Genomic DNA, 15,360 nt, shown 5'->3' with positions numbered 1-15,360 from the left:
GGATTTCTGTGTGTTGATTTTATATCCTGCAACTTTACTATAATCATTGATTAGTTCCAGTAATTTTCTGGTGGAGTCTTTAGGGTTTTCTATGTAGAGGATCATGTCATCTGCAAACAGTGAGAGTTTTACTTCTTCTTTTCCAATTTGGATTCCTATTATTTCTTTTTCTGCTCTGATTGCTGTGGCCAAAACTTCCAAAACTATGTTGAATAGTAATGGTGAAAGTGGGCACCCTTGTCTTGTTCCTGACTTTAGAGGAAATGCTTTCAATTTTTCACCATTGAGGATAATGTTTGCCATATATTGCTTTTATTATGTTGAGGTATGTTCCTTCTATTCCTGCTTTCTGGAGAGTTTTTATCATAAATGGATGTTGAATTTTGTCAAAGGCTTTCTCTGCATCTATTGAGATAATCATATGGTTTTTATTTTTCAATTTGTGAATGTGGTGTATTACATTGATTGATCTGCGGATATTGAAGAATCCTTGCATCCCTGGGATAAAGCCCACTTGGTCATGGTGTATGATCTTTTTACTGTGTCGTTGGATTCTGATTGCTAGAATTTTGTTAAGGATTTTTGCATCTATGTTCATCAGTGATATTGGCCTGTAGTTTTCTTTTTTTGTGGGATCTTTGTAAGGTTTTGGTATTAGGGTGATGGTGGCCTCAAAGAATGAGTTTGGAAGTTTACCTTCCTCTGCAATTTTCTGGAAGAGTTTGAGTAGGATAGGTGTTAGCTCTTCTCTAAATTTTTGGTAGAATTCAGCTGTGAAGCCGTCTGGTCCTGGGCTTTTGTTTGCTGAAAGATTTTTGATTACAGTTTCAATTTCTGTGCTTGTGATGGGTCTGTTAAGATTTTCTATTTCTTCCTGGTTCAGTTTTGGAAATTTGTACTTTTCTAAGAATTTGTCCATTTCTTCCACGTTGTCCATTTTATTGGCATATAATTGCTGATAGTAGTCTCTTATGATCCTTTGTATTTCTGTGTTGTCTGTTGTGATCTTTCCATTTTCATTTCTAATTTTATTGATTTGATTTTTCTCCCTTTGTTTCTTGATGAGTCTGGCTAATGGTTTGTCAATTTTATTTATCCTTTCAAAGAACCAGCTTTTGGCTTTGTTGATTTTTGCTATGGTCTCTTTTGTTTCTTTTGCATTTATTTCTGCCTTAATTTTTAAGAGTTCTTTCCTTCTGCTAACCCTGGGGTTCTTCATTTCTTCCTTTTCTAGTTGCTTTAGGTGTAGAGTTAGGTTATTTATTTGACTTTTTTCTTGTTTCTTGAGGTATGCCTGTATTGCTATGAACTTTCCACTTAGGACTGCTTTTACAGTGTCCCACAGGTTTGGGGTTGTTGTGTTTTCATTTTCATTCGTTTCTATGCAAATTTTTATTTCTTCTGTGATTTGTTGGTTATTCAGCAGCGTGTTGTTCAGCCTCCATATGTTGGAATTTTTAATAGTTGTTCTTCTGTAATTGAGACCTAATCTTACTGCAATATGGTCAGAAAAGATGCTTGGAATGATTTCAATTTTTTGAATTTACCAAGGCTAGATTTATGGCCCAGGATGTGATCTATCCTGGAGAAGGTTCCATGTGTGCTTGAGAAAAAGGTGAAATTCATTGTTTTGGGATGAAATGTCCTATAGATATCAATTAGTTCTAACTGGTCTATTGTATCATTTAAAGTTTGTGTTTCCTTGTTAATTTTCTGTTTAGTTGATCTATCCATAGGTGTGAGTGGGGTATTAAAGTCTCCCACTATTATTGTGTTATTGTTAATTTCTCCTTTCATACTTGTTAGCATTTGCCTTCCATATTGCAGTGCTCCCGTCTTGGGTACATATATATTTATAATTGTTATATCTTCTTGGATTGATCCTTTGATCATTATGTAGTGACCATCTTTGTCTCTCTTCACAGCCTTTGTTTTAAAGTCTATTTTGTCTGATATGAGTATTGCTACTCCTGCTTTCTTTTGGTCCCTATTTGCATGGGAAATCTTTTTCCAGCCCTTCACTTTCAGTCTGTATGTGTCCCCTGTTTTGAGGTGGGTCTCTTGTAGACAGCATATGTAGGGGTCTTGTTTTTGTATCCATTCAGCCAGTCTTTGTCTTTTGGTTAGGGCATTCAATCCATTTACGTTTAAGGTAATTATTGATAAGTATGATCCTGTTGCCATTTACTTTATTGTTTTGGGTTCGAATTTATACACCATTTTTGTGTTTCCTGTCTAGAGAGTATCCTTTAGTATTTGTTGGAGAGCTGGTTTGGTGGTGCTGAATTCTCTCAGCTTTGGTTGTCTGTAAAGCTTTTGATTTCTCCTTCATATTTGAATGAGATCCTTGCTGGGTACAATAATCTGGGCTGTAGGTTATTTTCTTTCATCACTTTAAGTATGTCTTGCCATTCCCTCCTGGCTTGGAGAGTTTCTATTGAAAGATCAGCTGTTATCCTTATGGGAATTCCCTTGTGTGTTATTTGTTGTTTTTCCCTTGTTGCTTTTAATATTTGTTCTTTGTGTTTGATCTTTGTTAATTTGATTAATATGTGTCTCGGGGTGTTTTGCCTTGGGTTTATCCTGTTTGGGACTCTCTGGGATTCTTGGACTTGAGTGATTATTTCTTTCCCCATTTTAGGGAAGTTTTCAACTATTATCTCCTCAAGTATTTTCTCATGGTCTTTCTTTTTGTCTTCTGCTTCTGGGACCCCTATGATTCGAATGTTGTAGCGTTTAATATTGTCCTGGAGGTCTCTGAGATTGTCTTCATTTCTTTTAATTTGTTTTTCTTTTTTCCTCTCTGATTCATTTATGTCTACCATTCTATCTTCTAATTCACTAATCCTATCTTCTGCCTCTGTTATTCTACTATTTGTTGCCTCCAGAGTTTTTTTGATTTCATTTATTGCATTATTCATTATATATTGACTCTTTTTTATTTCTTCTAGGTCCTTGTTAAACCTTTCTTGCATCTTCTCAATCCTTGTCTTCAGGCTATTTATCTGTGATTCCATTTTGATTTCAAGATTTTGCATCAATTTCGCTATCATTATTCGGAATTCTTTATCAGGTAGATTCCCTATCTCTTCCTCTTTTGTTTGGTTTGGTGGGCATGTATCCTGTTTGTTTACCTGCTGGGTATTCCTCTGTCTCTTCATCTTGTTTAAATTGCTGAGTTTGGGGTGTCCTTTCTGTATTCTGGCAGTTTGTGGAGTTCTCTTTATTGTGGCGTCTCCTCGCTGTGTGTGGGTTTGTACAGGTGGCTTGTCAAGGTTTCTTGATTAGGGAAGCTTGTGTCAGTTTTCTGGTGGGTGGAGCTGTATTTCTTCTCTCTGGAGTGCAATGAAGTGTCCAGTAATGAGGTTTGAGATGTCTATGGTTTCAGGATTTACTTTGGGCAGCCTGTATCTTGGAGCTCAGGGCTGTGTTCCTGTGTTGCTGGAGAATTTGCTTGGTACGTCTTGCCCTGGAACTTGTTGACCCTTGTGTGGTGCTTGGTTTCAGTGTAAGTATGGAGGCATTTGATGAGCTTCTGTCTATTAATATTCCCTGGAGTTAGGGGTGGACTTAAGCCTCCTGCTTCCAGTTATCGGTCTTATTTTTACAGTAGTTTCAAAACTTCTCCTTCTATACAGCACCATTGATAAAACATCTAGGTTACAGATGAAAAGTTTCTCCACCATGAAGGCCACCCAGAGAGGTTCACAGCATTACAAGGAGAAGAGAAGAGGGAGGAGGGAGTTAGAGCTGACCTGAATGAGATGAGGTGGAATCAATAGAGGAGAGAGCAGGCTAGCCAGTAATCACTTCCTTATGTGCACTCCACAATTGGACTGCTCAGGATGTTCATGGAATTATACAGAGAAGAGAAGAAGGAGAAAGGAGACAGAGGTGGCCAGGAGGATAAAAGGGGGAATGAAAAGGAGAGAGACAGATCCAGCCAGTAATCAGTTCCCTAAGTGTTCTCCACCATCTGGAACACACAGAAATTCACAGAGTTGCATAGAGTAGAGAGGGGTTAGGGAGGAGACACAGGTGACCTGGTGGAGAAAAAGGAGAGTCCAAAGAGGGAGAGAGCAGTCAAGCCAGTAATCTCGCTCCCTAGTGAAAAATGGGTACTGAAGATTGGGTTCTTAAAGGTACAAAATTGGTAACAAATACCAAAAAGCTAAAATTAAAAATCTAGGGTAGAGTTTGGAATTTCAAAAGTACAATGCTAAAGAACAGAAGAAAAAAAAAAACAAGGTCACAAAAATTATAAAAAATATATATATGAAGTTTGCATTTTTTTTAAAAAACAAGGGTCTTTTTTTTTTTTGCAAAGTAATAGTAGGTTATAAAAGTGAAAATTAAAGGAATAATAGAGGACCTAAAATTCTTTTTAAAAATTAAAGAAAAAAAAAAGAATGACCGTAAAATAGTAAAAATATATCTAGGACTTTCTCTGTTTTGTTTTGGTTATTGTGGGGTCATTTCATTTTTGGCTAGTTCCTTGGTCCGACTTATATTTCTCATGATCTATAGGCCCCTTCCTATGTATTCAGTTCTAACCACAGGGTTTTATCTATTGCCTGTAGCTTCCAAGGCGGTTCCCTCTGTTATAGCTTCTTCTGTTTGCTGATCTCTTCAGCGTCTGGTTTCCGCCCTGACACAAAGGGGACGGTGGTGGACACTTTTTTTTAAAAATTTTTTTAGGCTCACTTGTTCAGTTGCGCTGGGGGAGGGAGGGACGCTGCAAACAAATAACACTGGCGTGTGCTCGCAGTGCCTCAGCCGCACTGGGCCTGCCTCCGCTCTCCGTGCGTGTAGCCTCCCTGCCCACACTGCTCAGGCTCTAGGTTGCTCCGCCAGGAACCATCCGTGGCCAGCCCTGGGCTGGTTGCTCCTCCGAGGTCTAAGCTGCTCAGGTTCAGGCACTCGGGTAGTTCTCAGAGGTGCAGACTCAGTTGGGCCAGCGTTTTGTGCTCTTCCCAGGTCCAAGCAGCTCAGGTGATGAGGTGTTTGGCGAGTGTGATTGCTGCGACTTACCGCCTCCCCACTGCTCGGTTATCCAGGTGTACAACTGGCATACCTTCTCAGGCGGATGTTGACCGTCCAGACCCCCAAGAAGTTTTAGTTAGCAAAAAAGCGTGCTTACAGTTTTGTAGATAATGTCTCTCTGGGGCTGCGATTGCCCCCTTTTGGCTCTGGCTGCCTGTCACCAGAAGGGGACGGTCTGTAGCCGGCTATCTCTGTACAGTCCTTTGTTCTGTGTGCAGGCCTGGCGATGTCTTAGGTTAGGACTGGCTTTTTGTGTGGTAGATATCCCACAGTCTGGTTTGCTAGCCCAAATTATTTTGCTCAGATAGCGCTCAGGGTATTCAGGCCAGATGCTTATTCTAAACGATGCAGCTGGCGCCGCGCCTCCCTGCCCAGCCCCCGCTTGCTAATGGCGGATGCATGTGTCTGCACTGCTTCTCCACTGAGGGAGTTACCGTAGGGCTTGTAATCTGTGGGTTTTAATTGTTTATTTATTTTTCCTCCCTGTTATGTTGCCCTCTGTGCTTCCAAGGCTTGGCACAGATTCCGCAGTGAGAAGGTTTCCTCGTGTTTGGAAACTTCTGTCTTTTTAAGACTCCCTTCCCAGGACAGGGCTCTGTCCCTCCCTCTTTTGTCTCTTTTTTTGTCTTATATATTTCTTCCTACCTTTTTCGAAGACATGGGTTGCTTTTCTGGGTGCCTGATGTCCTCTGCCCACATGCAGAAGATGTTTTGTGGAATTTACTTGGTGTTTAAATGTTCTTTTGATGGATTTGTGGGGGAGAAAGTGTTCTCCCCATCCTACTCCTCTGCCATCTTAGCTCTTCCCCCCAGTGCTCAGTTTCTTTAAGGGCCAACTCTAACATCCATACATGACCTTTGTCGGCAAAGTAATGTCTCCGCTTTTTAATATGCTGTCTAGGTTTGTCATAGCTTTTCTTCCAAGGAGCAAGCGTCTTTTAATATCATGGCTGCAGTCATCATCTGCAGTGATTTTGGAGCCCCCCAAAATAAAGTTTCTCACTGTTTCCATTATTTCCCTATCTATTTACCATGAAGTGGTGGGACTTGATGCCACGATCTTAGTTTTTTCAATGTTGAGTTTTAGGCCAGCTTTTTTAGTCTCCTGTTTCATTTTCATCAAGAGGCTCTTTATTAGACAAATGAAAATCAAAACTATAATGATATCTTGCCTCATACCAGTCAGAATGCCCATCATTAAAAAGTCTACAAACAATAAATGCTGGAGCGGGTGTGGAGAAAAGGGAACCCTCTTGCACTGTTGGTGCAAATGTAAATTGATACAGCCACTATGGAAGATGGTATGGAGATTCCTTAAAAAAACTAGCAATAAAACCACCATATGACTCAGCAATCCCACTCCTAGGTATATACCCTGAGGAAATAAAAACTGAAAAAGACACACGTACCCCAATGTTCCTTGCAGTACTCTTTACAATGGCTAGAACATGGAAGCAACCTAGATGTCCATCAAAAGATGAAGAAATAAAGGAGCCGTGGTACATATATACAATTGAATATTACTCAGCCCTAAAAAGGAATGCATTTAAGTCAGTTCTAAAGAGGTAGATGGACCTAGAGCTTATTATACAGAGTGTAGTACGTCAGGAGTAAGATAAATATTGTATACTAACACATATATATGGAAACTAGAAAGATGGTACCAATGAATTTATTTGCAGGGCAGCAGTGGAGAGAAAGACAGAGAGAACAGACTTATGGACATGTGAGGGTGGGAGGAGAGGGTGAGATGTATGGAGAGAGTAACATGGAAACTTAATTGCTATAAGTAAAATAGATAGCCACTGGCAATTTGCTATATAACTTGGGGAACTCAAACAGGGGCTCTGTATCAACCTTGAGGGGTGGGATGGGGAGGGAGGTTCAAGAGGGAGGGGACAAATGTATAACTATGGCTGGTTCATGTTGATGTCTGACAGAAAACAACAAAATTCTGTAAAGCATTTATACTTCAATTAAAAAATAAGTACATTTTAAAAAACATTTTCAGAAGCATGACGCCCAGTATGCTAAGGAATAGGTGTAACATGGAGTAAAAAGGGAAAGGGGTGATAGAGCAGATATTTAATCTGGCTTGCCTGAAACATTTGTCCTATTTGCAAGGTTCAGAAAAAGAGTTCAGTTGGGGATCCACATGTCGAAAAATATTTGAAATGTTCAAATCAAATGATAAACCATTAATAAACTTGTATCCCCTTCCACGCAAATGTACCTTCCTAATGAGCTGAAAGCCAGGTTGGGATTTAGTATTCTCAGACTCGTCTAAGTTCTGCCCTGATGGTGTGGGAAGAGCTGCCCTCCTTCCCTTCCCCCACCCATTCCCTGTCTCCTAGGCCAGGCCGCATCCCCTTCTGGGCCTACAACCCCTCCTTGGGCCTGGGAGCACCCACCCCAGCAGTGAGTGCGGTCAGCCCTCCCCAGGACAGGTCTAAGAGGAGCACACGGGCCCTGGAAGCAGGCTAGGGACTGTTCAGGGCTGCCAGGTACCTGGAGCATGGGCTAGCAGGGACACACCCCTTGTTCCCATGGGCTGGGCTCCTGGCCCTGGTGGGAGGGGTGTGGCTGGAAGAGGACCAAAGTGGCCCTCTAACACTTAGAGCTCAAGACAGAGATAACTCTGCCTGGGCTTGGAAGCAATACTGTTTTAACAACTAGCACCGCAGAAATACTAACAAAACAGAACTAGGTTGAAGGGCCTCAAATTGTACTAGTTGACCTGCCCTTTCAGTTGAAATAATGGTGACAGGGAGTGCTTTGCCTTCTGTCTCACCATGTGGTTCTAGCCATAAGGAATAATATAGCACATTTTAAAATGTCAACACTGGTAACCAAAAAAAAAAAGTGGTGGGGATATTAAGTTTACTTCACTTTAATTGACATTAAATACCTAGGAAGATGAAAATTCATTGCCTAGGGCTTTGGGAAAGAAAGATAAATAAAACCCTTAAGGTCCCAGCCATTTAAAGGTTCAGTGCAGGGGTTGGTTTTGATGGAATAGGTGGATGTAGTGTGTGTATTTGCATGTGCACACAGTTAGAATAGAAGCCATGCCACCACAGAACATGACTGTATGTTATCAGTTATCTAGAAGAAAGTCAGGAGCCGAGCCCGTGGGAACAAAATATGCTCCAGGTAGACCATGTTTCAGATACCTAGGAAGCCTGAAGTAAATGCAGAAATGAGCCCGTCTTGTCTCAAACCCCCAGGCCCTTCCCCTTCTCTGATCCTCCACTCTGGTCATCTACAACTTTATCTTTTTATTACCTTAAACAAAGTTCAAAGATTAAGTCCACTTTCTTCCTTTTCTCTTTTTATTTTTACTTATTGTGACATACTTCCAATCTGCACAAAATTATAAAGAATACTACTATAAACACTATTTACCCACCACTCAGTTTAAGAAATGTAAATTAGAGATACAGTTGAAGCCCACTATGTATCCCTCCCCAATAGGATGGCCGTCCTTGTCTTTCCCCAAGAGGTAACCACCATCCTAAATGTGGTTTATCTTTCCATTGCAAGCCTTTCTGTATGCTTGCATATGCATACATCCTCACAGGCAACTCTGTATGTATCTACTATCCATTCTTGCTGAGTGAAGCTTCTCTTAGACTTCATATACCAGGAATCATGTCTGTGACTTTCTGGAACCAGCTCTGTCCCTGGATATTTTTCTGGTGCCATCCCCTATCCACAGCCTCTGTCTGTCTCAGCCCCTGTGAATCCTAATTTCCTCGCCAGTCCAGCCCCTACCGTCCTGTTCAATTTACCTCCAGCAGCCCCATGGCAGTGAACCAAGACTAGTCACCATAGGTGGGTCTCAACTTCTCCCCCTGTGGCTGTCAACCAGCGCTTCTCAAACCTTGGCTGCATCAGAATCCCCTGGAGGGCTTGTTAAAACAGACTACTGAGCCCCACTCCCAGTTTCTGACTCACAGGTCTTGAGTGGAGCCTAAGAGTTCGTGGGTGATACTAATAATGCTATTTTAAGGGCCAAAGTTTGAGAACCAGTTCTCCAAATCAGCGTCTGGGCTCAGGCTCAGCAGCACCATCTGGCCTCCAGGCAAGTTGGGCCATCCCTCAGGTTTCCTTCAAAAGCACCCATCAGTACTATGAAATACATATATAACACAAGTCCTGTGTACTTTTAAATGTTCTAGTAGCCACATCTAAAAAGTAAAAAGAGGGCATCCCTGGTGGTCTAGTGGTTAAGAATCCACCTTGCAGTGCAGGGGACACAGGTTCAATCCCTGGTACAGGAAGATCCCACATGCTGAGGGGCAACTAAGCCCATGTGCCCAGCTCTGAAGCCCGTTTGCCCTAGAGCTCATGCTCCACAAGAGAAGCCGCCTCAGTGAGAACCTGTGCACCGTAGGAGGAGAAAGCCCTAAATAAATAAATTTTTGAAAAAGTAAAAAGGAACTGGAGAAAATAATTTTAATGCTATATTTAATAGATTATCATTTCAATGGGTAATTAGTTATTAATGAGACTTTACACCATTTTTTACATTTGTAGCACATTTCAACTAAGATTAGCCACATTTTCAATGCTCAGTAGCCACACATGGCTAGTGACTAGTACAGTAAACAAGTGCAGGTCTAAAGCCTTGACCTCTATTTCTGTCTTTACAGAACTGTTTTAAATACAAATTTTTGGGAGGGCTGCAATAAAAGAATTTACAACAGGCTTATCAAATGGTGGAATGTGATGATGCCTTCCAATGATGTAAAACAGCTTCTCATTTTTAAAGAGATTTAAATCAGGATTATTTATATACAGAAATCTATCTACATTTCACTTTACTACTTTAAAACTTAGTTTTAACTAGAACAAATGCTGTCAATATATCTGTGGAAGATAAAACCCAATTAGAGATTGGATTTTTTATTAGATATTATTATTAGACAGTTGCTCTTTGGGGGATGGATTTGGGAAGGAAATCAATGTTAATAATATTCCCATGGGCTTCTGAAAAATCTAAAAATAGCGAACAATGGATCCTTTCTTCTTTGTCTTCTTTCTAGTCTTCCAAACTGCAGGAAGAAATGAGAGAAAATGAACGATTATACAGCATCAGTCAGCACCAGAAACTTTCTAGATCTAAGAAAACAGTCTGCTGCATCGAGGGTTGTATCTCAACAAGGAGAGAAGAAAAACCCATTTTACTCTTGTAACCTTCACCCTGGATACTGGGTGCATGTATAACCCGATGGCTTCAATCATGTGATCTGACCAACCTTGTCTCCCTCTTGCCCAACACCATAAATGCTTTTCTTTTCCCCCTTCCTTTGAGAGGCTAGTCTGGGACTAAAATCACTCTACCTTAAAAGCCTGTGCTCACTCCACAGATGATACTCCCTTACCCTCCCATACCCTCGGTTTCCATATCTACCATATGAGAAAGAGGCTGTTATTATGAAACACATCACTATGAAAACCAGTGAGAAAATGTTTAATAATTAAAGACAAGATATATACCTTCACTACCAACTCAGTGATAAACAACAGTCATCCTATGACTGTTTCTTTTGACTGTCATGTAAATACACAAATCTACAACTGAAGAAATATTTCACTATGAATCACTAAATGGTCCTACTTGAAATTCTGAACTGCTTGCTATTCGTAAGTATTTACATTCTAAAAGGTGTGTTCTCTTAGTGCAGGAGACTGCACTTCTGTGGTCAAGAAATGAAGGCCAAACTAGTGCACAGCCCAGTTGCTGCTGCTTGTAGTTGCTGTTTTCTAAAGAAATACTGGTCTTAGGTACTGACACATTTACAAATTGTTGGTAGTCTTACAGATAGAGGACAAAAGACCTCATAAGAACACATGAGAAGCCACGAAGTATATTTCACTTCATGCTCTTTATATTACTGGGTGCAGGAATGTTCTATAAACATTAGGTACATTTAAGTTGTTGAACTAATTTCAAAGAAACATTTTCTTAATTTACTCCAAGAATTAAAAAGCAAAAACAAAATTGGTAAATGCCTGGGAATAGCTGGGTTATTTTCAAAGCTATACACAGATACCTGGGCTTTCTGGGCCTGTCCTTTGCTGGGTCCAGATCCTTTTCTGGTTCTTCTTGTTTTCTGTTATACTTCTTTTCTTTCCCCTCACTTCTGGTGCCCTGCACCTCTTCTTTGGAGTTCTCATCCTGGCATTCAGCTGTTTCTTTAGAGAAGAATAATAGACTTTGGGACCAGACATTCACGCAAAAAAAAAATCCCAACTCATAAGGAATGGCAAGATATCCAGTACTCTACCCTTAGGAAAAGCAGGAGGACAGAAGCAACTAAGAAAAGAGTAACTGGGGGCCTTCCTTCTGGAGGATACAACACTTCCATGGCCCTCATTTGGCTGCTGCTTGCTCATTTTCACAATGACATTATTCTTCTTTTGTAGTAAATCTGTCACCCTGTGCTACTGATTACTTGTGGTCCAGGATCAGAATCCTCTTGGTCTGATGCATTCTGGATGTTTTGGTCAGAACTTTCTCACCAAAATATGCTTCACCTCAATTACAAATTCTATGGGGAAGGTCCTGAGTTCCTCATTCCCCTGAATATTTCATTTTGACCAAGTGCTCCTTGTTCAAATGGTATGAGTTCATAATGTTTTGGGATCAACTTTCCAAAAATCTTGACATTTTTAAAAGCTATGAACCAAATATGAGGTCTGTCATTTGCTTGCTCTCTTCCATGTCTTCTCAAGCTCCTCCTCGAACACCTGCCTCCACTGACCTTCACCTGTGGGCTCATAACTGGCACTGATCATCTCAGACCTCTTACCAGGGTTGGTAGAGGGCAGCTTATTTTCCCCCCAAACCAAAGAAGTCGTTATGGAGTTGGGCTTCTACTGGGCCCCTCTGGCCTTCGATTCAAGGAGGCCCTGACTCCCGGCCTCCCCTTCTGAGGTACCCACCCCTCCCCACCGTCTGAGCCTTCCCCCTCCTCAGGATCCCTGGTCCCCAGACCCGGCCTGCAGCTGCCAGTGTCTCCGTCCACCCCAACTCCCCCCCGCCCCTCGAATGCTCACTCTCAGGGGCGGCCGGCTCCTGTGGCCTCTCCCACAAGCTGTGCTCCTCAGACTCCTTGGTGGCCGTCTCCCATAAACAGGCCTCGTCGGCCTCCTGCACCTCCCCAGCCTCCGCCGCCTCCTGGGCTTCCTCCGCCTGTTCTGCCCACTGAGCCGGGGCTTCCTCCGCCGGTCCCTCCGCTGGTCCATCTGAGGGCACCTGGACCTCAGAGAACCGAGCCACAGTGGCTGAGCTGAGGTTGGACAAGCGCGGCCGGTTCTGGTGCCGGACCAACACGTCGTCGTCCTCTGGCGGGACTAGGATGTGGTTTTTGTACATAAAGTTCAGCATCGGGTACCTCTGAGTCAGGACCGTTAAGCGGTAGCGGGTCATGGAGAAGTGTCGCGAGTGCACCATGCGGTTCACGCCCTGCGCCTGCTCCTCTTCCTCCCCCTCCTCGGCCGGCTGGATGTCCGAGTCTTCCTCAGAGTTCCCGCCCTCCAGGGCCACCTCCCTCGGGCCTCCTGAGGCCCCGACGACTCCACCCGCCTCAGCCTCAGGCATGGAGTCACCCCTGCGAGGCTCGGAGTTGTGGTCCACACCGTCACGGGCTCTGGCCTGGGCCCCTGCCGCACTTGCAGGGCCTTCCTGCCCGCCAGGGGCCAGATCTCCATCCCCCATGGTAGACATGGCGGCCGGCAGTTACCTCAGCCGGGCACGCGACGATGGCAATGGCGCAGGTGGTGGCACCCGAAGTGGCTGCCCTGAGAGGAGGCTGAGGGAAGTGAGATGGACCGAGGCAGTTCTGGAAGGGACCACAGAGGAGGCCCCACGTCCGGGAGGGTAGGCGGCCAATGGCGGAAGCGTCCGACGGAAGTCGGGCCTCAGGCAGTGGAGCCAGGCCACAGTTGAGGGGCGGGGCCAGAAAAGTTAACGGTGGCATGTGACCCCTCGTCACGAGCTTTGGGCTCATTTGCTGACAAACAAGGATTGACGTGCTCTGTGTCCAATGAACGGCCAAGGCCCTTGGTTGTCAAATTGCTCACAATTGCCTACTTGTTCTTTGACGCGTTAGGGTTCTGACATGTGTGGAGGTCTTCTAGGCTCGTGTCCTTTATGTAATTGTGCAGGAAAGTATTTATGAAGGCATCCTGGGCCATGTGAACTGAGAGAAATTTCCCACCTGGGAATTTCCACCTGGTAATGGCTCATGTGAATAGAGACAGGGTCATAAAAATGTTGTATATCTCAGATGTTAGCAGTACTAAAAACCTCCGAAGAAGAGAAAGAGAATTTGGACAATTTAACTTAGTGAAAAATAGTTGGAAAAGAGTAGACAAATTGAAATGAATGCAGTCAGAACTGAATGTTGAGAAGTGTTGGAGAAGTTAGGAGCTAGAAGGTGTATAATTAACCCAGACAAATTCACTTAAAGCTCTGAAGACTGAATAAAAAAAGAGAGGTTTCTTTAAAGGATCAGGTCATCTCCTAAGTGCTAAGCATGACAGACGTTAAAAGGGCCACCTTCCTAGGATGCTTCAGAAGCAACAGTCCCAGACTTTTTATTGATCTCAAGATCCACTTAGTCCAGACCCCAAGTGTAATTTTGAAAATTATGCAGAAATTAACTGCTTTTACAGTCAATCTGTAAAAAAAGTTTTGTAGCACTAAAAATATTTTTTGAAAAAGATATAGCCAGTTACATCTGGATGTTACATTTAGGAAAAATACTAATAAGTCTCATAACTGTAAAGAGGGATTTTTTTCCCTTTCATTCAGTTCAGTTCCAAACGAATTTCAGTGTTTGTATTTTTCCTCTGTCTCACCTCGGTAATGGAGCATGGTGTTGCTGTAAATCATTGGTTTAAATTTGGAAGGCAATGCCAATAATCTCTAATCCAAAATTCTCATTATAAAGACAGCAAAAAAGAGGCAGAATCCCAATCTGAGGTCTGAGTTGGTTTAACATTTGCTGCCCTAAGTGATCTTGGAACAGTTATCATTTCTAGGCCTCAGTTTTATCATCTGTATAGGTGGCATTCAATGAAAATATGAGTGAGGTAGATGGAAGAAGATGGAATTTTATTTAGGATACTGAGCTTTTTTTGAAAATGTGTTTTTAGTTTGATTTTGCCTTGTAAGTTGGTGAATGTTTCTAAGTATGTAGTTTTTTTTTTTATGTTGTAAATTCTAATATTTTCTTTTTTCTTGGTTTTAACATTATAAATTTGTACATCTTTTCTCATCCAGAAATGAATTTTATACTTTCTTCTTTTTTGAGATCTTCTGAATGTTTACATTCAACTCCTTAATTTTGGATCAATAATGACTCACAGTTTTAAATTAAAATCTCAGTTGATTTTTAAACCGCTCACCTATAACACCATTTGTTATGCATGAATTCCCCCCGTAAGGATGTGTGGGCTTCCAGGGTGGCCCTAGTGGTAAAGAACCTGCCTGCCAATGTAGGAGATGTAAGAGACCCGGATTTAATCCCTTGGTTGGGAAGATTCCCTGGAGGAGGGCATGGCAATCCCTTCCAGTATTCTTGCCTGGAGAATTCTAAGGACAGAGGAACCTGGGGGGCTATAGTCCATAGGGACACACAGAGTCGGACACAACTGAAGCAACTTAGCATGCACACACATAAGGATGTGTGGCCAAGTCCCCTTTAGCATTTTCTATAAATACAGAAGAGATGCAAGAGAAACACACATTCTCTTAGCGTTTCAGGGCTGGAAAGGCCTTTAGATATGGAATCTAAGACCATTCTTTTTTAAAGTAATTGACCTCCAATTAAAATAAATTTTAAGAAAAAATCTACAAACAAAAACAAGAAAAAATACAATTTTTAAAATTAAAAAAAAATATATGGGGCAACTAAGGTTTAGAGCTGCTAACTGGCATCCCCAAAGTCATGCCAGTTAGTACAATAGCCAGGACTAGGACCAATCTCCTGATCTTTAATCTGGAATTGAAACATACTTAACACATCAGCTTTGGCCATCTTCGTTCCTATTGGACCTGTCATAGAACAGTGTCATAGAACATCAACCTCAGACATGGTCTCTCTGAGACCATATTGAAAGGAGACCAGTTCAGTTCAGTCCCTCAGTCGTGTCCCACTCTTTGCGACCCCATGAATCGCAGCACACCAGGCCTCCCTGTCCATCACCAACTCCCAGAGTTCACTCAGACTCACATCCATCGAGTCAGTGATGCCATCCAGCCATCTCATCCTCTGTCGTCCCCTTCTCCTGCCCCAATCCCTC

At 42.3% G+C, this 15,360-nt stretch overlaps 1 protein-coding gene and 1 long non-coding RNA gene across 2 annotated transcripts in view; one reads left to right on the top strand and one right to left on the bottom strand.

The window, feature by feature from the left end:
• LOC147341505 (uncharacterized) overlaps positions 1-10,550 on the top strand; it is a 26,031-nt gene extending 15,481 nt beyond the window's left edge. Inside the window, exon 3 of the long non-coding RNA XR_015158820.1 lies at positions 10,092-10,550. This is a non-coding gene — a long non-coding RNA (uncharacterized LOC147341505). The remainder of the gene's footprint in view (positions 1-10,091) is intronic.
• LOC147341504 (uncharacterized) lies at positions 9,497-15,360 on the bottom strand. Its single transcript, XM_086387333.1, has 3 exons — positions 12,109-15,360; positions 11,103-11,244; positions 9,497-10,100 (listed from the first exon to the last, which is right to left on the bottom strand). The coding sequence occupies exons 1-3, from the start codon at positions 12,776-12,778 to the stop codon at positions 10,088-10,090; spliced, it is 825 nt and encodes a 274-aa protein (XP_086243459.1). The 5' UTR covers positions 12,779-15,360; the 3' UTR covers positions 9,497-10,087.

The sequence above is a fragment of the Bos grunniens genome, chromosome X, assembly GCF_055505025.1.
Source record: "Bos grunniens cultivar Pamir isolate PY7600 chromosome X, Bosgru_T2T1.0, whole genome shotgun sequence".
Taxonomy (NCBI): domain Eukaryota; kingdom Metazoa; phylum Chordata; class Mammalia; order Artiodactyla; family Bovidae; genus Bos; species Bos grunniens.
This window is presented reverse-complemented; position numbering and strand designations above follow the sequence as displayed.

What these genes read in the sequence shown, in the direction of transcription:
- LOC147341504 (XM_086387333.1), bottom strand. Translation starts at nt 12,778, where the DNA reads ATGTCTACCATGGGGGATGGAGATCTGGCCCCTGGCGGGCAGGAAGGC. An exon ending in GGAGCCGGCCGCCCCTGAGA is followed by an intron (nt 11,245 to 12,108) that starts GTGAGCATTCGA and finishes TCTTCTCTAAAG; the next exon opens with AAACAGCTGAATGCCAGGAT.